The sequence below is a fragment of the Equus przewalskii genome, chromosome 25 (genome assembly GCF_037783145.1).
Source record: "Equus przewalskii isolate Varuska chromosome 25, EquPr2, whole genome shotgun sequence".
NCBI classification, from domain to species: domain Eukaryota; kingdom Metazoa; phylum Chordata; class Mammalia; order Perissodactyla; family Equidae; genus Equus; species Equus przewalskii.
The window spans coordinates 34,305,688-34,328,160 of NC_091855.1; the positions used below are offsets into that span (position 1 = coordinate 34,305,688).

At 39.7% G+C, this 22,473-nt stretch overlaps 1 protein-coding gene across 38 annotated transcripts in view; it reads right to left on the minus strand.

Moving 5' to 3' along the window:
* CATSPERB (cation channel sperm associated auxiliary subunit beta) overlaps window positions 1–22,473 on the minus strand; it is a 138,970-nt gene that overhangs the window by 52,976 nt on the left and 63,521 nt on the right. For 32 of the 38 annotated variants that reach the window (XR_011533099.1, XR_011533100.1, XM_070594450.1 and 29 more), the window contains 9 exons: window positions 21,127–21,276; window positions 15,245–15,340; window positions 15,003–15,121; window positions 13,785–13,817; window positions 7,281–7,347; window positions 6,962–7,008; window positions 6,412–6,564; window positions 4,944–5,096; window positions 1,807–1,951 (listed from right to left, as the gene is read on the minus strand). Coding sequence is in view for 35 of the 38 variants with exons in the window: in XM_070594447.1 (XP_070450548.1) it covers window positions 1,807–1,951; window positions 4,944–5,096; window positions 6,412–6,564; window positions 6,962–7,008; window positions 7,281–7,347; window positions 13,785–13,817; window positions 15,003–15,121; window positions 15,245–15,340; window positions 21,127–21,276 (963 nt within the window). In the remaining 3 variants the exon portion in view is untranslated. The remainder of the gene's footprint in view (window positions 1–1,806; window positions 1,952–4,943; window positions 5,097–6,411; window positions 6,565–6,961; window positions 7,009–7,280; window positions 7,348–13,784; window positions 13,818–15,002; window positions 15,122–15,244; window positions 15,341–21,126; window positions 21,277–22,473) is intronic. The other 6 variants (XR_011533101.1, XM_070594444.1, XM_070594445.1 and 3 more) reach the window with 1 other exon arrangement.

Consider the following 22,473-nt stretch of genomic DNA (forward strand, 5'->3'; position numbering starts at 1 on the left):
ATTCTTCTCAAGAGCACATGGGACATTTTACAGGATAGACTATATGCTATGCCAGAAATTAAATCTCTATAGATTTAAAAAGATAGATACCATACAAAGTATCATCTCTGACCACAATGGGATGAAGTTAGAAACCAACAACATAAAGAAAACTGGAAAATTCAAAAAATTGTTGAAACCAAACAACACGCTTTTAAACAACTGGTGGATCAAAGGAGAAATTAGGAAATACTTAGAGATGGATTAAAACAAAATCACAACATACCAAAACTTACAGGACACAGAGAAAGTGGTGAGAAGAGGGAAATTTACAGCTATAAATGCTTACTTTAAAAAACAAGAAAAGTGTCAAATGAACAATTTAACTTTAAAACTTAGGGAACTAGAAAAAGAAGAATAAAGTAAACCCAAAGCTAGAAGAAGGAAGGAAATAATAAAGATTAGAGCAGGGATAAATGGAATAAAGAATAGAAAAACAAGAGAGAAATGAACCTAAAAGTTGGTTCTTTGAAAAGATCAACAAATGACAAAACTTTAGCTGGATGAACTGAGAAAAAAAGAGAGATGATTCAAATTACTAAAATCAGAAATGAAAGTGGAGACATTGCTACTGCTTCTACAGAAAGAAAAAGGATTATAGGAGAGTACTATGAACACCTGTACACCAACAAATTGGATAAGCTAGATGAAATGGAAAAATTCCTAGAAATACAAAAACTACCAAGGCTAAATAAGGAAGAAATAGTCAATCTGAGTAGACCTATAACTGTTAAGGAGATTGAATTAGCAATAAAAAGTCTCTCAACAAATAAAAGCCCTGGACCTGATGGCTTCACTAGTGTTTATACAAAATGTTCCCATAAAACATTTAAAGAAGAACTAATGTCAATCCTTCTCAAACTTTTCCAAAACATTGGAGAGGATGGAAAACTTCCTAATTCATTTCAAGAGGCCAGTATTATCCTGATACCAAAGCCAGACAAAGACACTGCAAGAAAAAAAAAAAAAAAAACTACAGACCAATATCCCTGATGAATATTAATGCAAAAATCCTCAACAAAATACTAGCAAACTGAATTTAACAGCATATTTAAAAGATTATACACTATGACTAAGTGGAGTTTATTCTGTGACTAAGTGGAGTTTATTCTTGGAATGCAAGACTGTTTCAACATACAGAAATTGATCAATGTAATACCCACATCAACAGAATGAAGGAAAAAAAACACATCTCAATTGATACAAAAAAGCATTGGACAAAATTCAACGTCCTTTCATGAAAAACCACTTAGACTAGGAATAGAAGCCATTGAGACTGAGCATGAGAAACCCACAGTGAACATCTTATTCGACGGTGAAAGACTGAAAGTTCTTCTTCTAAGATCTGGAACAAATATGATTTCACTTACATGAGAGACCTAGAGTAGTCAAAATCATAGAGACAGAAAGTAGAATGGTGGTTGCCAGGGGCTGTGTGTGGGGGGGTGGGGGGATGGGGTGGGGAGTTATTGCTTAAAGGGTATAGAGTTTCAGTTTTATAAGATGAAAAGAGTCCTGGAGATGGATGGTGGTGATGGTTGCAAAATGATTTATGTATTTAATGCCACTGAACTGTACACTTAAAAATGGTTAAGATGCTAAACATTACATTATGTATATTTCACCACAATAAAAAAATTTTTAAATCCATCACCCCTAATAGGTTTGAGACCTTAAGATTAGTTGATTAATATGGCAGATTTTTCACATATCTTCTAATCCCTGGCTTACATGTACTACTTAAACCAATAAAAGTGAATTCCTTACCTGCCTTGGTCAAGTAAACATTTCCACTTTGGGAAACAAAAGCAATGTCTGAAGTATAAAAACTATGATACGTATTCTTTATGATATCATCATGAAAGTCAGCTAAGAAGTCAAAGGTGTTGCCGCCATCGATCGAAAGCCATACCTAAGGGAATAAAAAGATAATATCTCACTAAAGAGCTGCCAGATCACAGTCGGCAATGACCAATCAGCCTAATCTTCCCACATAAGAAAAGTCACGCAGTGTGGTCTTTCCCATACCCCCACATCCATCACACACACACACACATACACACACACACAGACTCCTTACCTACGGGGTCTACTCTCTTTCCTGCCTAGAGTTTGTATGACGGTGTATGTGGTGGAGTCTCACGTCTACACAGCATGCATGGTGAAATGTATAAAAAGAACAAAGTTAGTTCTATCGTCTCCCAAATGGGGTCCCGTTGTTCGTAAAAGGATGAAGTGCTGGGTGTATGTGGACATGGTGGGGAGAGTTTACCCCGCTGACATGAGACTTCACGTTTCAGGCATCTGGCAAATATGTATGGAAACACGTTTTGGGGGGAAGAGCCCCTTGATATTTGTAAGAGTGCGTCCTGGGACCTTAGCAAACCCTTAAATATACTTCTCCATAGCGTATGTTTCTCTGTTTCCTCATCTTTTGGTAACAAATTGTTTGAAGGTAAATCAGATCATGAATTGGATGAATCCTGCTTGGTACCTCTTTAAATAGCCTGAGTCTTACTCAAATGAAGATTTCTGCTTTTTAAATTTCCTTATAAAAATTAGTTTTAATGACAAGTTATACTTGAAAATAGGCTTTTCTTAAATTTAAAACATTATCGTTGTGGCTGAAGTCTCTTTGATCGCCATCCAAATAATTCTTCTTTCATACCTCACCTGATATAATCGTGGTCTCCTCCCTTCCCAGAGGTAACCACTGTTACTACTTTGAAAGTTCTGTGCATTTTCATTCACATATATATGCACCCATAGGATATGTCACCTATTTTATGTTAAGGAGGAGAAGAAGCACGTATCTGGGCGCAGCACTACTTTTAGACCTGGGCAAGAGGGACCCTCGCCCTGGACTGCATGCTTACTGGGCCTGCACGTTAAAAACTCACAGAGAAAATTTATTGAATAACACAAGGGCGCTTCTAGCACTCAGGAATGTAGCGATCAGTGCTGGCAGAGCACAGCCCATAATCCTAAACATATGATGTGGGGCCTCCATTTTTACTCTTGCTTTGGACTCTGCCAACGTTACCTGTGAGCGTCGTGGTGGTGGTGGTGGTGGGGTGGGGAGGGACTTTGAACAATATATTCACAATGCCATCATACTGTGCTCGTTCTATAAATTCCGTTTGCCACTCAACAATATACCTCAGCTCATTTTATGTTAGCTCATGTGATCTTCACATTATTCTATACTGCTGCATAAATCCAATATTACAGATAGACCATACTTGAGATATTCTATTTTCCTCCTCATAGATATTTAAATTATCAATCCATCAGGAGTTGGGCTTGATGTATGTTATGACGTGGGGCTGTATTTCAACATTTTTCGCATGTATAACCAATACTTTCCGTCCCATTTTGAGCAGCTCCTTATTTTCCTGATGCCACTTGGGCTATCTAGATTTGCATGGGTCTATTTGTGGGCTTTCTATTTTATCCCATTGGTCAATTTGTTTGTTCCCTGGACCAAAACCACATTATCATGATTTCAACTTTTTAAAAAGTGTTAATATCTGCTGGTGCAATCCCCCTTATTCTTCTTCAGAAGTGTCTCGGCTATTCTTAGTCTTTTGTTTTTCCATGTATACTTCAGAATCAACTTAAAGTCCACAATAGATCTTGGGATTTTGATTCGAGTTGCATTAGATCCATAGATTAATTTAAGGAAGAATTGATATTGTAAGGCAACAAGTTTTCCTATTCACAAGCATGTTTATATCCATTTCTTTATAAAGTTTTAAATGTTCTTCACTAAAGTCTATAATTTTCTACATAGAGGTTTTAGAAATCTTTTTTTGGATTTATTCTTAGGTACTTTATAGCTTTCGTTTGTGTGGGTTTTTTTTTTTCTATTGTAAATAGTGTCTTAAAAATTATGCTTTTAATTTACTGATCACGCGCAGAAATGAAACTTACTTTGCTTCCCGCCTTGTTTGATGCTTCTGCTTGTTTCAGTAATTTGTATGTATCTTTTAGATTTTCTATATAGACAATCATATCTTTTGCAAGTAAATAGTTTGTTTACTACATTTTAACGTTCATAACTTTAATTTCTTAATTTTTTCTTTGTCTTATTGAATTACTTCTTAATAATTTCTTGGTAGAATTCCAGTTGTAGTTAATACAACGCCGTCTTCTCCTCTATGTATGCGCCCCCGTAATGGAACATGCAGAAGAATATCCAATAACCCTAAACTGGTCACAATTTGAATTCGTGCGCACAAAACTCGAGAACTCATACTGCGTTTCCTTAGTCAGTCGATTCTCCCATCCTCCTAAGTAACTGTTTTACTCTGTTCTCTTTTCTCAAATCTCCAACACTCCTATCCATCCCCGCTCTCAAATAAAACTCTGATTTTTGTTGAGGAAATAGAAGATAAATTCCCACACCCTTCCATTACCACATCTACCCACCTACCAGTTTTTGAATCCCAAAACTCCTCCTTCCTCCTATTACTATAAAACAATTATCTGTGCTCCTAAGGCTGACCTCTCCAGCGGTTCATACACCTCATCTCCTCTCACCTATTTAGAGATGTCACTCCAGCAATTTCTCCTCTCTCTTTCCTGCACCATCCATTTTTCCCTCTCTACTGAATAATTCCCATCAGTACACATCATAATTCCTTCTATCTTTTAAAAAAACTTCTCTTGACCACTCTTCCTCCTTCAAACATTGCCCCATTTCACTGTTCCCCTTTTCAGCAAACTTTGCAAAACACTTGTTTGTATTTATCGTCTCTAACTCTTCTCATTCTCTCTACATCAGGCTTTCTACTTCCCCGATCATCAGAGTAACTGTTCTTGGCTTGATGTATAACCACTCAGCATAGAGTAAGTGAACGATTTACACCCATACTAGAGTGTGAAATCTCACGTGTACGCACCTGATTACCGTAAGCGTAGAGAAAATGGCTCCGTGGATGGAACACCATTCCCACAGGGGAAGAGAACGATGAAGGAAACAAGAAAAGTGGAAATCTTTGTTTTGATTCTAATTTGCTGTTTTTTAGGAGGCACACTGAGGCACTGGTCTGTTTCTAGGAATAGATAAACAAAGCAAGAGCAAGTCATAAGAACTTTTCCGTTAATATTGTTAGTCTATGTTGTAATTTTTTAGAGTTTCCTGTTCCTTGGATTCTGCTTTAGATAGGGACACACCCATCAACCCAGCATAAAGCTGGAAGGATGAGCAACCACAGGCATCTCTTATGCTGCCTCCCTGCCATATGCATCCACTTGATAGATGTTGAATATGAAGTTTAGGAGGTTAAATAATGTGTCCAAGGTTCTATAACAAACGCCACGGGGAGACTTGCAGGATCCTTGTTGAATTTGACAGACAGACTCCAACACCCACGCTCATAACTGTCATATCAAACTAGTTTTTAAAAGTGTGGCTGCCTGGGTCACACTCCCATTCTACTGGACCATAATCTTGAAGGGGATCAAAATATGCACCACACGATATGCCACTTTGGTATAAAGATTATTTCAAGCTGAAGACATCTGAGATTCAAATGATGCAAAAAAAAAAAAAAGCCTTCCCTTATCTGACTAAAAGCACAACTTCCGGGAAATAAAGCTGCCATTAGTTCCTCTTCAGAGTTCATCTACTCCCAGAAGGGAGAATGAGAATCAAACCTACTCCAATCCCTCCTCCAGGGGACTTTGAAGCCCCTGAAGGAGACGGAAAGACCACTCACACCTGTATAAACAAGCATTATCACAAGCTTTCTTGGCTCCCGTCTGTTTTCCTGTAATCCCATTACCTTTTCATTTGTTTTCCCTTAAGTGTCTTTTTCATCTCCCCTTAAACTATTAAAATTAGATATAACCCCCAAATTTTAACCACCTGCATGTGTGTACACTGCATGCATAATAAATTGTTTTCTTTTCTCCTGTCAATCTGTCTTTTCTCAGTTTAATTTGCAGGGCTCCAGTAACAAAACCTAAGAGCACAGAGGAAAATTATTTTTTCTCCGTTAGAATCATGAGGGTAGAGCTAGTTCCATTTTTTGTTCATTTAAACTAACCATTTTATGGAAACTTAAATTTGCATAGACCATTTATGTTCTCTTAGAGAATGAACAAATAAGAATCACTGTGCAAAAGCACCATATTTTCCATTTACATCAAACTGAATGACAATCAGAGGCAAGCAATCTCCAAAGTGTCTTAAACTATATTATTAATCATAAGTAATTTGGTGGTTATATTATTTAAATAAATAATAAAGCCAATTTTATCAACTTCTATTGCCAAAGATAACAAGAACTTGGAAATACGCTTTGCAAAGGTAACTTCTCCTTGCTGTAGTGTCCAGAGCAATCATCCCTGGGCAGTAAGGCCCACCTGGTTTTGGAAGAGGTAGATTCCAGAACTATGCTCTTGGTCAACGAGAAATGTTATCACAGTTGAAGGAATAGTTTTTGCTCCTTTTGAAATGTGAGGCAAGCAAGGCAACCATTCAAGAAACGGTTCTTTACTATAAAAACAAGAGCTTGCCTACAAAAAGAGAAAGGAAAAGTTAACGCCGTTCTTGAACTAAAAGTCCTACTTGGTTCTCTTAGGCAAATAAACTAATGAACCATTGTGTTGTCCTGGCTGAGCACAAAAAACAGTCATGAATCTTTAACACCCGTGCTTCTCTTCTGGGGGCTATGAGTCCAGAAAATACTGCAAAGCATCCTTTTCTGGCGTGGGCTGTTTTTCTAGAACACTGTGTAGGTCTAGATTTAACATAACTAGGGAATTACCATGAAACCCAAGTAGAGGCACCACTAGGAGCAAAGAGTGATCGTTAAGCTTTTGGACTGTAGAATTATCATTTTTTAGATGAATAACAATTCATGAAATCACGCACAATAAAATTTCTTACCTTTTAAAATATTCAATACCATACCTCACTTAGGGTCCTGTTTCTCTCAAAGGTGATAGTAACATAATCAACTATAAAATACAAAGATACAAAAATTACGAGCAATATCTATATTTCTAAATGTATCAATAACTAAATAGGCTCAAATACAATTTTCTTGCACTTCAAACAGGGCATGCCTATTGTCTCATTTAAACTAATTTTTCCCCTCAGTTTTAGGCCATTAACTTAAACAAAACAAACCTATCTTTACATTTTATTCTATTTTGATTTTATGTCATTTTATTTAATCTATATATGTTACGTGGGAAAAAGCATATTAATATCGTTCACTAAAATTTACCTTCAAAGTGTTCTCTGTTAGCAAAACATCTTTCGTTATACCACAGTTTTCCTTTGACATAGTCAACCTACATCAATAAATAAATTTAAAAAAATATCATTTAGGCAATACATGGACTTAAGATATAAGGAAGAAAAAACTTAAAAATGTAAAAGTTTGGGGCCAGCCTAGTGGCATAGCAGTTTAGTTTGCATGCTCCACTTCTGTGGCCTGGGGTTCACGGATTTGGATGCTGGGTGTGACCTACACACCTCTCATCAAGCCATGCTATGGTGGCAGCCCACATACAAAATAGAGGAAGACTGACAACAGATGTTAGCTCAGGGCCAATCTTCCTCACCAAAAAAACCCAAAAACCAAACAAACAAAAAATGTAAAAGTTCAATAGTTCAGGTACGTGAAGCAAATAAAGAAAGAAAAAATGTATGTAAATAAAATAAAAGGTTGTAGGATGAGGACAAGAAACAAAAATATGCTTTTTGAACAACACCACAGAAAGAATAAAAGAAAAGAAATTTCACATGAATTAGCATGTTAGTGGAAGATGCCCCAGTCTATGAACTGTTTTTCTGAAGCTACCAGAAACTGTTAGCTTTTCATCTCAGGTACAACGGTCACACGCTTCTCTTTTATTCATTAGCTGCAGCTGGCTCAAGGAGTCTTCACAAAAGCCTGACAGCTGCAAGAAGCAATACGAAAAAAGCCACAAAAATACACATCTTGACAATTTGGTCATAAGAGAGAAACTTCCGAGAAAGTGAGAATGTATATGTTGGATATTAATTATACGCAAGAGTTTGAGATGATTTTGTTATAGGAAGATTCTGACTTTAAATTATTGTTGAGACAAAGGGAAGTCTGCCTTACATTTCTAAAGACCAGTAACAAAGTCTGCACAATCCGTGCATTCAAACCCTTTTAAATGTTCCAAAACATTGGCTGTGGTGACTCTGTGACTATGCTAAAGGCTAGTGAATTTTGCACGTTAAATGAGTGCATTTTCTTTTTCCTGAGGGAGATTGGCCCTGAGCTAACATCTGTGCCAGTCTTCCTCTACTTTGTATGTGGGTTGCTGCCACAGCATGGCTGATGAGTGGAGTAGGTCCACTCCTGGGATCCAAACCTGTGACCCCGGGTTGCCGAAGCAGAGCACACTGAACTTAACCACTAGGCTAGAGGGCCAGCCCCTAAAGGGTGCATTTTATGCAATGTGAATTATATCTCAATAAAACTTCTAGACAAACAAAAAAGTCCTTTAAAATGGAATGGACAAGAATTTATCTGAATGGTGTGGTATCTTCAAGCTAAGGTGTTATATCAAATGAATCTTTTGAGTTCTCATATAAATCTTCAGGTTTGCAGGATGCCGTAATTATCACAACATCTGGGCAATTAATATAGAATCTTTATTGGGCCCTAACTCATTCCTTTTCTTTCTCTTTAGATTCCTTGTTTTTTTCCTACCTGGAATCAAAGTAGTAACAGCCCAACGATTATCCTTGGGGACAATTTCCGATCCGGCCACCTTCATTCTAAGGATAAGCTCATGACCGAGGCCTGATTGACAGTCACGAGGATTGGTCGGGACGAACACATGATCCAAGTCTGGGTAATGAGTCGGCCCTGAGATGTGCTGGAACCACTGGGAAAGAGACACTTTTTTCCTGTTGGGGTTGCTAAACTGATTGCATATAAGCCTGATGGCTATTCTTATTAACAACTGGAGAAAAACCTACTGAGAATGAAGCTAAAATAGAGGAGAGCAGGCCCAGACCTTGAGAAGACTGAGTCCTACCAATCTCTTAGGCAGTAAATCCAGTCACGTCTGGAGGCCGGATTCATTCACCCCTTGAATTCCCTATTTACATGAGCCAACAACGTCCCCTCCTTTGCTAAAATCAGTTTTGCTTTGGTTTCTGTCATTTGCCTTCAAAAGGTTCTGACTATCTGTGTAGGGAAGAGAAGCCAGTTATTTTTTCTTTTAAGTTTCTGCTTTGTTTTATGAACTGTGCTGAGTTTTTTCTCATGTAACGCTATTTAATCACCTCACCTCTAAGAGGTGGACATTATTATACGCATTTTAAAATAAAGAAATCGATGTCCAGGGAGTTATACAACTTATCCAAAGTCACATGTTACATGGCTAACGAGCTAGGACAAGATTTATTCACTCATTGATTCAGCAAATACTGAGGCCGCCTCTGCGCGAGCAGTGTAGTAACTTGTTAGCATACGACGGTAACTAAGATGGTCCTTGACATGAAACCTAAAGTCTTGTGAGGCTAGTCAGGGGGCCAAACAGACAAAAGAGTGTGATAAACGACAAGAATTCGTGTTGAGAGCTTTGCGATTGCCCAGGAAGGGCACCTTGGCGGTCAGGGAGAGATTCCTGAAGAATGAATAGAAATTCTCCAGTGACGTTGAAGAGAGGAGGAGGGAGTGCATGCTAAGAAGATAAAACATTTTATGCGAAGGATTTGAGCTGCAAGAAATGTTGGCTGACTTCAGGGAAGGCGAGTAGTTTAGCGCGGCTGGAAAGGACGGCACGAGGTGAGGGGTGGGTGACGAGGCTGAGGAGGTGAGGAAGGCTCTGACTTCAAAGGATCTTGTCTCACAAGAGTTTGAATTTTATCCTTAAAGAAGCAACCCAAAGCCCCTGCTATTTCCACTAAACAGATTTTGGTGGCTAACTAACAGACGTTGCCTCATGCCAAGTTCCCAATTTAGAGTCTTTGTACTCAACATTCCCTCTGTCTGGAAACGCTTTGTTGAAATCATTCCTTCAAGTCGTTGAGTTTCTGCTTGAATTTCACCCCCTTGGAGAAGCCTGTTATAATCACCTTATTGAAAATACAATATTATCTCCCCTTCACTGTCTATTTCCCTTATCTGCTTTAATTTCAATAAGCTCATATTATTATCTACAATCATAGTATGCATTTTTTTGTGTACTTGTTTACAGTCTATCTCCCACAATAGAATGGTAATCTACACAACAGCAGGGACCCTATCCATCTTGTTCACTCTGGAATCCTCTTTGTCCAAACAAGCCTGGCATATGGGAAGTGCTCAACAAATATTTGTTGAATAGACGAATAAGCGAATGAATAAATCATCAAGTGTTAACCCCTTCAACTATCCGCCTGAGCAGCCACATACACCTGATACTTACCAGCCTTCCTTCAATCATCATGAAAGAGGTCTCATCCAAAGGTAACCCCCTACCCCCTATGCTTTCATGAACAAGTTCACTTTTCCCCTTTCCTCTCTCCCACACTATCTCACTACCCTGTGACCCCTCGTATTCCCCTTCTCTCTCATCACTACTAAAAACCCCTGAGTTTCGCTGAGATATTTTAGCTCAAGAGGATTTATTATAATATCCTTGCAAACGGCAAAAACCTCTATGAAGGGCAATTTGTCATTACCTTTTAATATTGCATAAGCATTTACTCCTTAATCTGCCAATCCAAGTTTAAGGAGTGTGTTGTCCCAATATGCGTGGACACATATAAACTTGCTGGGTACAAAATTATTAATGGTAGCATTGTTTGTAATAGCAAAAGATTAGAAAACTACCCAAATGTCCATTGATAGGGTTCAGCATAAGTAAATTCCGGTAAGGCCGCACAATGGAATACTTGCAGCTATAAAAATAAATGAAGAATAAAAAGGCCATTCTCTACATATGAATATGGAATTTTTCCCCTGATATATTGGTAAGTGAAAACTACAAGATATGTATATATTTAGTATATGGTGTAACAAAGTGAAGAGAAGACTATATATTCATAATTATTTGAATTTACATTTAAAAATCACTGAAAAGATATAAAATAATAAAAATAGTTTCCTGTAGGGGCCAGGGTGAAGCATGGTGAGTATATACAAGGTGGGAGTGAGACTTCTCAGTGTATATCTTTATATAACTTTTTTGATTTTTAACTATGGGAATGGACTATTATTTGAAAATAATATTTTTAGATGTTGAAACTTCTAACTTCCCTACTACATGTCCTCTCTGTTTCAAGATGCCTCATCTAGCACTGCACTCTGATTTATATAGGTAGGCAGAAAACATATAAATAGATAGCTATGAGAGGTAGGTGAAATGAGAGAAACAGCTAAACGTTGCTCATCACTCTTTCCTCTTCTCTTTATCTCCCTAATCTCTCTTCTCATTTGTTTATTATGTTAAAGCTCTTTCTTGAGTATTTTCCTTAGTTGGAATAACTGGGTGGTACACTCTCTAAATTCTTTCTTAATCTGAAAGATGAATAATCTCTTGGCTGGAAATAGGATTTTTGGACTTTGGTCCCTTTGTTTTGATAGCCTGTAGACGTTGATTTTCTTTCTGTCTGGAAACCTGTAGTATTTTCCCCTTAACCTCCAAATTCAGAAACATATCTAGGATAAGCCTACGCGTACATTTGTTTCAGCCCTGTCAGGATTTAGTCGACCTTTTCAGTATATAGTCTTGGATCTTTCTTAATCTCAGGGTAATTTTCTTCCATTGTTAGTTGTAGTATTGACTCTCTTCTATCTGCCCCTTTTTCATTCCCTCTGAAAACTCTAGCACTCACCTCTTATACCATCCAGATCCTCCTCAAAGGCTCATTTTCAACCTCGTGATTTCCATCTATCTTCCCTCGATGGTTTGAGAAGTTGCTTTCTCTTGATCTTCCACGTCACTCACCTGCATCTAAACAGTGGCTAGTCTATCCCTCAATACATCCCATTTTTTTAATTGCAATTTGTGGTATTTAGTCCCAGGAAGTACTTTTATGCTGCACTTGAAACTCCTTACGGACATTGGCTGTCTTTTCTTCTTGCTCATATCCCAGTGCCAATGACAGTAAACTCATAACAGGTGCTCACTGGATAACTGTTAAATGAATTAATTAGGTCTTGCTGTTCTTGTTCAGTTGTTGCTTTCTCCATCAGCAACTCTGCTGTATATTTTGATTCTAATGATCTTACATTCTCAGGATGCTGGGCTAGGTTAGATGCATTTTGAAGGGCGGGCTCAGGTCCGGTTTGGGGAGCCGCTCAGAGTGTGGCAACACTGGAGTGACAGACGGCCACGTGGTCACTCTCCTCCGGGCTGCTGTTCTCCCTCACCACCGAACCAGAAAGAGGCTTCCTTGCTGCCAGGTCTCCGTCAGCCTGCCCACCTCAGGCACGGGGAGAATGCAGCCTTCCCACTAGGCTGCTGGCTCGGAGACCAGCCACACTTGCACGGCTGCTAGAAACCTTCCCTGGTTGTTCATGGAGCTCTGCAAGCCAAGCTCCTCCAGGATCCCCCACCTCCCAGTCCTCCGCCTGCATCTCTGTGTTCCCAGATGCCTTGCTCTCACGGGCCAGGTCTCCTCAGTGGGATTCCTCAAAGCTTGGGCTTCGAGTGGGTCCAGCTGTCCAGCAGCCCCCAAACACCTCTGACCTAACAGGCAGGCAGACCAGAGATGGAAGTTAGCGGAGCTGAGGGGCAGGGAGCAAAGCTCAGATTACAATCTTCCATCACTTTATTTTACAATTTTTTGTGTGATTCACTTTTAGGTATACCTCTTGCAATTAGCATATAGCTAGATTATCTTTAGTTTTCTATAATACTCATTTATATTGATTATAACAGCCGCTATATTTGGATTGATTTCCGCCATCTTACTTTATAGTTGGCTTCCCATTCTTTTCTCTTTGCATGTTTTCTTCCTCTTTTGCTTGTTGTGGAACTGATGGATTATTTTTTAGTTGTTTTCTCCTTCACATTTCCTCTGATGAGTACGATGAGTATGGCAAGAAGTCAGTTCCATTTGCTTCCTGAGAAATAAGTGCTCCTTCCTTCTGGATAGTGTGAGAGTGTGCGTGTGTGCACATGTGGGTGTGTGCCCACAAGACTGTATGAGGATGGAATGGGGAAGGGACGTGGCACAGGCTAAGAATACCCGTAATTGTGCTGTGGCTTCCAAGTTGAAGTATGCTTATATGTTGATGGGAACAAACTAGTTGAATCACAAAACTTGACTTTCTCCCGAGAGGGAGGATAACTGATGGAACAAAATCCCCCCAAAAAAGGCCAGAATCAGAGCTGTGGTTAGCTTATGTGGCACCTGTGTGCAAATTAGAGAGAGCGCCCTTTTCTCCAGGTGGGCACAGCTCTACACGGCGGGTGATGGATCTGGGAGTAAAGTATTGGCCAGACTCCAGTTCCCAGTCTCTTTTCAACCGGGCACCGTGTGCAGCACACACCTGAACCACCACAGCAATCCTGGACAGAACATACAAAGAAGGGGTGGGGGCGGCCTCGGAAACAACGAGGGGACATTTCTTCCTTTGAAACAGAAGGGGAGATCATTGCTTAATCGTCCCTGGAAATACTTTCTTTTAGTTCAAACTGTAAATTATAGTATAGTATCAGGAATAATCTATATTATGAATTCTTGTCTTATCTCATCTCTTAGGTCACCAAGGGTTTTAACCAACCCTTGGAAACTTAAAGCTTCTTACCCTTTCGAAACCACAAAAGTCTGCCCTTGAAAACTAGAAGGAAAGAAAAGAAACTTTAATTTTCGCTTGCATATCAGAAGGCATAACAAAACATAGCAATTTAAATTAAGCTAAAAGAAATGATGCTTTTTACATCCCAGCATTTAGGAGTCAAACACTAAAACCAGCCTCTAAAGTCATTTACACAACATCCTGGAGATTCGCCCCTCGGTCTTTGCCTTGTTGCACCATTTGATCAATTTACTTATACTTCAACTTAATGCCAGAAAGGACTTGAGATCACAGCCTCACCTCCTAATGATTTCAATGGAGGCGTTAAGTGTGCAGAAAGATACGGAGTCTGCCCCCACTGGGGATTAGGAAGGAACTCCCGGATCCTGTCACTCCTCCACGTCTTCCGCCCAGCCCAGGGCAGCCCCTAGACGAGGCCCTCAGGATGCACAGCCCGGGCCTAACTCTCTGTGCTTTGACCTCAGGTCACAGCCCCTGGCTTCAACTCTCCACTTTAGCAATCAAATGAAAAGCACATAAGAGGCCAGAGCTATTAGATGTCTGAGCATCAAATGGTACTTTCTCAGAGACTTTGAGGAAGGACAGGAGGCTGTGAATACTCGTACCCTGAAGAAAGAGGACAGTTACCATGTGTATGAAATACCTGCTTCTCAGCCGATACAATTGCCCCTTCTATGTTCCCCTTTATCTTTTCTTCTACTGCTCCTAAGGCTTTCCTACCGCTCTTTTTTCTGGGTGGTCATTCTTTGAGAGGTGTTTATTAACATGTTTAAGAATGTCACGGTATGCAGACTGCGTATCCTCACCAAAATCTGCATTCCCCTTCTCTCAGTCCCAAAACTTACTTTTAACTTACGTTACTTTGTAATACTATATTTCTCTTTGTAAATCACCCTCAAGCATTTTGGGGTCATATGTAACTATAGATAGATAGACAGGTAGTTAGATAGACAAAGTGTTTTCTATTTGCAGTATTTAAACTTACTATAAACCTGTATAGCAATAAAACTAGCACCATTTTCAAATCACATATTCCACACTATAAGGCAAAGGAGAAAGTTGCCATGTGATGCTTTTGCATTTTTCAAAAGGAAGAAGCATTTCAATTCTGAGCTATACCACATATAACTCAAGTGTCCAATATTTTTACTTTACGTCACAGAAGATATTGAAGGTTAACTCTTAGTTAGAAAGCAATTCACGTACCGTTAAGACAGAGGATGATGGATAACGAAGATCTCCACTTATAAAAAGACCCAAAGAGGTAAGGATAACTAAAAAATGATTTGTTAAAACCATGTCCACCACTGAAAGCTCTGTGTGTTCTAAAGGAAGAAATCACACCACGGGTTAAAAACCTCCTCGGCAAAGAAAGACATTTCATAAATATTGATCAAGTGATGACAGAAACGAAATGCTGAAGACGAAGGCACTGTTAGAGGCATTACCTTCTCCGACTTGGGAATAGATCATATCCGTCAGGTTATACCACGTGGTATTGTCATAATTCCAAAATCCCGAAAAGCTGAGGCCTATGTAAACACCTACCGTGAGAGGAAAGAAGCATTAAGCCTGAATGACTCTGCAGAGTGAGTCACTCACTCCCACGGTGCTGGGTCTTTAGGGGCCAGTCCGCTCCACCTTCCAACCCTTTCTACGGCCCTGCCTCAACACACCTCCCCACAGTCTGAATCTTGCTTCCCCGAGCTGGAAAGATGAAGTAACTTCAGTTTATACCACGGGATTTTAGCCAACTATCTGATTTAATTATTATAGATTTTGTTTTAAATTCAAGGGGATCAAAATACACCACTTCGGCATGAGGATTATTTTGAAACGGAGGCAATTGAGAATCAACAGAAGCAGGCAGAGTCCTCTGCCCTCCCCTTATTTACCTAAAAGCAGGGCATAAATTTCCCCTTGAGAAAGGTACCCTTCCCCTCCCACCACCAGGAAGAGAAGAGCATTTTTATCGCCAGAGATGGGGAGTCAACACTGAGACAAGTTTGCATAAACAGACTTTACTAAAATAACTCTTATCTCCCGTTGGTCCCATCACATACTTCCTGGTCACTCCCCATAATTTACCGCCCCTTGAGGCCCAGACCCTCTTCCTTTGTTATAATGTATATATCCCCCCAAGTTTAACCAGTTCTTTGAGTATCACTTCTTTTCTGAAAACTCCCATGAATGTAAATATTAATAAAAATTGCATGCCTTTTCTCTTGCTGATCTGTCTTTTTTAGTTTAATTTGCAGGCCCCCATTTGTTGAACATAAGAGGATAGAGGAAGAATTTTTCCTCCTTGACAATTTTCTTCTAAACATAAATATGTTCCTATTTCAGGAATGTAATCGTAGTCAACAATAAAAAAAAAAAAAAAAACTCCAAAGAAGAAAATTAAAATGTAACCTCCAAGAGGCAAGAAACTATGTTTGATTTACTTTAATATCAGTGATTTAAAAAATAAGAAATATATTTGCTAATGCTTCATGAGAACCTATTAAAAGAAGAAGAATGAACATATTGCAAATACTGAAAGCGCTTTGTTCCTGGTCCCACCTTTCCTTGGCCATGGTTGGGAAGATTAAGAGTCTTTTGTGTTTTAAATGTAGAATGTCACTCTGAAGTCTGGTCAACAGGCATAACTACTGTGGACGGTGGGGGACAGGGGGGGCCTGAAGACAGTTGATACGCTAATGTATATACTCTGTTTCCAAAAGATGAATGTAGGACCACTCACGCTGTGAAGTGTTTCTTTTAACTCCCAGCTCTTTTCCGCATAGGAAGAGATGAGGAAGGAAGTATTATTATTGTCTACTTTTTCCGGGAAGAGGAAAGCTAAAGACAAGCTTTGCCTTTCTAAGCATTAAGCCCAGTTCTGCAGGTAACAGGCTAGCTGTACTGCATTCTAAGTGAGGATGATGATGGGTGTCCAGCACGATATCACATGGCCAGACTCATGGGAAGTTTAAAAACATTCAATGGAGAAGGAAGCAGTAAAATAAATGCTTTATTCTGGTTAAGAAGATGGAATGAAATTAAGTTACAGGCCGCTCTCTATGACAAACTGACCACAACTGTATCCCAGGGTTACCGAAGCTGATGTGGATCATTGGGAAGAGTCTGGATTTTATTCTAAAGGGGAAAGGGAAGCCACTGGGATGTTTGAAGCAGGAAAGTGATGTGGCTTGGTTGACACTTGAGATCACTCTGGTGGCTGTATGGAGGGTGGGTTGTCCTGGGGCAAGAATACAAACAGGGAGACCACTTAAGAGGCTGTGATTAGTCTCATGGAAAAACAGTGTTGACTTGACATAAGATTTTAGCAGAGGACAGAAGTGGTCGTGTTGGGGATGGACACCAGGTATAGCACCATTCTGGAATGTCATGAGAATAGAAGTAGTCAAGAACGTGCCCTGGATTTTAGTTTTGAATAACTGGATGTGAAATGAGTTGAGGAATACTGGAAAGGAACGGATTTTAGGGAATGAAGCATCAACAGTTCTGGATTAGACTTTTCATATTTGAGACGCTCATTAGACATCAAGAGGAAACGCAAAATAGACGATTGACTATGGGAGTCTGGTCTCAAAGGAGCAGTCAGCATGAGAAATATAGATTTGGGAATTATCAGCCTGAAGACGGCATTATTATTATGAGACCGCATTAAGTTTCCCAGAGAAAGAACGTGGTTACATAAAGAAAGAGAGATGAGGACAAAGCCCTGGGTTCATCAACATTTTAGGGGTCACACCAAAAAGGAGCTGGCCTAGAAAACTAAGGAGTGACCAGTGAGGTAAGATACAAGCAATTGAAGGTGGTGTCAAGAAAGCTAGGAGAATAAAGTGTTTTGAGGATAGTGGTCAACTGTGTCAAATGCTGCTGGGAGGGAAAGTAGAAAAAGGGTAAAGAACTGACTGTTGGAATTGGCAATCTGGAGATCATGGGTGATCTTGGGAAGAACCGTTTCAGTAGAGTGGTGGGAACAAAAGACGGATTTGTAGTGGAATGAAGATAAAAATGGAAAGTGGAAAATGTAGTACTGTCTACAATAAATTCTTTCCATAAATTTTGCTTTGAAGGAGATGAGAGAAATGAGGGATGGGAGTAAAGTGAGATAAATGAAGATTTTGCTTAAGATGGGGGATGTTAAGCTGTGCTTGTGTGTCAATGGATCTGATACAATAAGGAGGGAGAGCGTGATGATGCATGAGAGAAAGTTGAAGTTTTCAGGAAAGATGCAGGAGCAAGGCTCTTCAGACGGCTGGCGGAATGCAAGGGGTGACAGGTGCCCTTTGATAGCAGCAGAGACACTTCTCACCATGCAACAGGCAAAAAGGCAAATGCAAGTAAAAATGAAAGTTGGATGGAATGTTTTCCGGTGTAATGATGAAGGAGTTCCTTGTGATCAATCTTGATCTCCAGCGTGAACGAAGTATTATATAAAGGCATAGCTGAGAGTGAAAAGGGAAAGGAAGTGATATAGAGGGTTTGAGGAGTGGGAAGAGGTGCCATAAGGTCATTTTGCAGAGTGGGAAAATAAACATACCGGGGAAGAAAGATAGGACTTCTGGGCAGTGCTGAGTACCCACTTGAATTTATGATCGTGAATTTACAGCAAGACCAGTCGATGGAATTTTAAAGTGAGACTGGTGTGCAATTTTTTCCTAGAAACATTCTGCTATTTCAGTGCCGGAGTAGAGGTGGTTTGCTAGAGTTGGGGTTGTACTGGTATGGAAGAAGAGAAGAGCGAGAAAGTTACAGAGGTATTTGTAAGGATGGACTATGCGAATTATGGTGAGAAAAGAGGAAAATATGGATGTTGGGTGGTGAAAAAAGTGGTAGGTACAACATAATGAAGTCTCAATGAACCCAAAGAAATATTGGAACGTTGAGTACTAGAGTAGACTGAAAGAACAGGAGGTAGTGGACAGAGCATGAGATGCTTGTCGTGGAAATTTTAGAGATAGTAACATCGTTAGAGCCGACAATGCCAGGAATATGACCACAGAAGCAAGATGGAGGAAAGATCATTAGAGGTGAGGAGGCCTTGAAACTGCATATTGCATGGTCATCCATATGGATGGTGAAGTCACTGAAAATAGTGACAAAAATAAGGTGGAGAGGAAGGCAGGGGTCCAGAGGCTAAACTCATCAATGAGTGAGTGAGTGCCACGGGCTGGCACCCAAGAAGAGTCAGAGGGAGGTAAAGTCTGAGTTCAGAGGAACTGGGCATTTTGAAGAAGAGGAGAGTAACTATTAAGAGGCAGCCCTAAGGAGCAAGGAGGATAACCTTGCCCTTGGGCTCTGAGACATGCGACATGTGAGAAGGCTGCAAGGGAGAGAATGCTAACTGGGAATGGCCAGGTCACTCTTCACGGCAAGAAGGTTAACAGGCCACTCAGAGAAAAGATTAGTAGTGTGCGGGAGTTTCCTGAAGACAGACCACAGATTCCAATGAAAGGATTTGGGTGAATGGAGAGGGACAGAAGTTTGGGAGAAACTAAAGGAAGTGTGGGCTAGGGTGGCCACAAGTGACCTGGGAAGCTTAGATTTCTGGGGGCGATTGATAAAACTTGGATGAAAGGCGTGATGGATGTGTTAGGAGTGTTACAGAGAAGGAAGGTGGGTAATAAGTCCACACGGGAACACATGGGGCTTCTGGATACCTGTTCCCACCGTCAACTCCATGTGGAATGGAGGCCAGAAGGGGACAAAAAGGGCCTCGCAAAGGAACTGCTAGTTTAGCCAGAGGCAGCTTGATACTGTGGGAACCTTTTGGCTTAGGTACAGTGGTGGCCAGCGTAGGAAAAGCCAGCTCATCTAAAGAACAGGTTGCTGAAGCTGTTTCTTTCCTTGGGAGGTTGAGGCGGTCTGGTGAGTGAGATCCCAGGAGTAGAGACTGCCCCTTCTTTCCTGTGACTGTCAGTGGTGTGGCAGGAGGGAGCACATGCAGATGAGAACGGCTCCTCCCCTGTGGCTCCAGGTACTAGCGTTTGGATAAAGAGAAGGAGGAGGAGCCCCAGGCTCGCATCCACAGAACAAAGCTGGAAAAGGAGCTGAGTTTCTACCTGGTTGAGGTAGAGGGGAAAGAGACACAATTTCTAACTCAGCTAACTCAGCAGAAGCAGGCGCTCTAACTAGAGAGAGCTCAAAGACTGGAAGCCATTAGGAATTCAACAAAACCGGGGCCAGGGCTATTTGTCCAGCCCTATACCAGTGCATGCTGTTTTGATCTATGACTTTATAACAAGTCAGGCAAGTAGGGCAAGTAGGGCAAGTTTTTGTTCTTTATATTCTATTTAAAATTACGTTACACATGTTACTTCAGCCTCCCATATGAATTTTGGGATTGGCCTGTTACCTTCCATACACACAAAAATACTGGTATAGTTTTTCTTGGAATTGTTTTGAACTGATTGACAAATTTGGATGGAATTACATATTTATAATACTAGGAGTTCTTGTTCATGAACATAAAATATCTTATTTGTTTTAGTCTTCTTTACGGCCTTCATTAAAGTTTTATAATTTCTATACAATAGACCTTACAATTCTCTCTTTTTTTTTTGGTTGATTCCTAAGTTCCTCTTGAAGGTTTGTTACTTTCTGAATAGGATTTTAAAAATTATAATCTTTAATTAGTCTTCGGTGGGGTGGTTTTTATATATTGTTATTATACCCCTCAATTTTGTGATTTTGTGGCATTCCTATATTTGTCCTGATAGTTTTTCTGTTGATTCTTTTGGATTTTTATATAGATACATAAATTATCTATGAGTAAGAAAATTTTGTTTCTTATTTTTAAATTCTTTTATTTCTTTTTTTTTTTGCCTTTATATTCATTGAATTTGGGGACTAGGAGGTTATCAGTTACTTGAGAAAAACAACTAGAACAATCCTTAAATGTGTAAAGATCCTATTAAATATTATAGTAATGGAAAAACACATACACAATAAATAAAATAATCTGATATCTTAAAACAACAATACCTATTTACACATGGCAAGAATAGCAGATGGATTAGAAACACAATGAATAATCTCCGAGAGGAAATAATATATTAACAGAGGACAGCGGATAAAGGGAATTACGAAAGATACTAAAGTCACCATGTTAATACGTGGCAGAAAGTCTCGGAGAAAAAAATAAAATATCACACTTGCAAGTAGACAAGGTGAAGTGACAAAGAGTCAGTTCTTAAGTGCTTTTAGGAAACATTTTTACTCCATTACGTCTATGCATTTAACGTGCACTGCCAGTTAAACATCGCTGTTAGAAAATACAAAACGCCTCTTCCAACATTCCATAAAGCCGTGAACTCACCGTCAAGTGTTGCATTCAAAATGAAGCCAAGTAACGCTACATCATTGGCGCAGGGGCACTTTGTCACTGTGAGATCTACCACATGTGGATACAATTTCCTGACATCGTTCTTGGTCATTACACTCCCAAGATGCCACTGTAGAATAGGTTCTGTGGGAATCAAGTTGAGGTGTTTACATTGTGGCAGTGCTCTTGAAAATGAAACATCACTGCTTTCCTTTAAAGGTTTTAAAGAAACTTTGTAAAGGAACTTCTCCATAGATCAAAAAAAAAAAAAAAAAAAAAAGGGTGCATTATCTCATCCTTCATCAGTTAGAAATAGGTCAATTCTTATTTTCCAGGCTGGAAGGAATGAAGTCGAATTGCTCTTGATGGGGGCCTGGCAAGGCCCCGCTGCAGGAGAGCATGTGGGATGTGAGGTGCTGCTCTGCCATCTTTGGAAAATACAATTGGCTACAGGATCTGTCCCTAGAAAATGGAATTGCTGGATCACAGGATGTGCACATTTTTAATTTAGAGAACGACTTCTGCCTTGAGAGCCTACACATTTACTCTTTGTTCTCTTCCTTTAATCCTGTCAAAACAGCAGTAGATACATAAAGCGAGAATAAAACCAGGATAGCAGTGGTGAACAGGGAAAATTATTAGTGGCCAAGGCACTTAGAGGGATTTCTGGAAGACAAAGAAGCTGGGGTGGGACTAACGGGAAGAACTAATGAGAGGGGAGACATCTTCAGCCCTTCAACCAGCAGTCTATTCTTGGATATGCAAAGGGTTGGAGCTGGATGAAGTCAAATTTTAATGCATAAGAAAATAGGAGGATTCATTTTCTTCCGAAAAAATGAGGAAAGAGTACAAAAAGTAAGCCGGGGCAATTTGACAGAATACTCTGCTTGAATTTCAAAAATAGTTAAAGAACAGCAATATCTTATAATCGATTCTTTAGCTATTTACATTTCTACAGTGTAACTCTCCTCCATCTCTCCAGACTTTCAATAAAATCTACTACAAAACCAAAGACTTTATGGGATGTATTTTTCACCGTGTGCAAAGCAAGAAAAAGAGCTAAGTTTCCATCTGCGTTGACACAGCGAAGCACAGGGACGGCCAAGGAGGGAAAGAAACACAATTTATAACCAAACTAATCCACTCTGAAATTCAAAGAAATTTGGAACAAGGCAGCTGACTTTCCAGGGTGTGGCATGTGTGTGCAGGCAATTAATAACCAGATCTTAGAGGACAGGGGGATTGGAGTTTGCATCTGGGACATGATTTCATTGAAGGAAAACGCCTCTTTCCTTAAAGTCAGATACTGGGTTTTAAACACTTTAAGAATGAGGGAGGGAT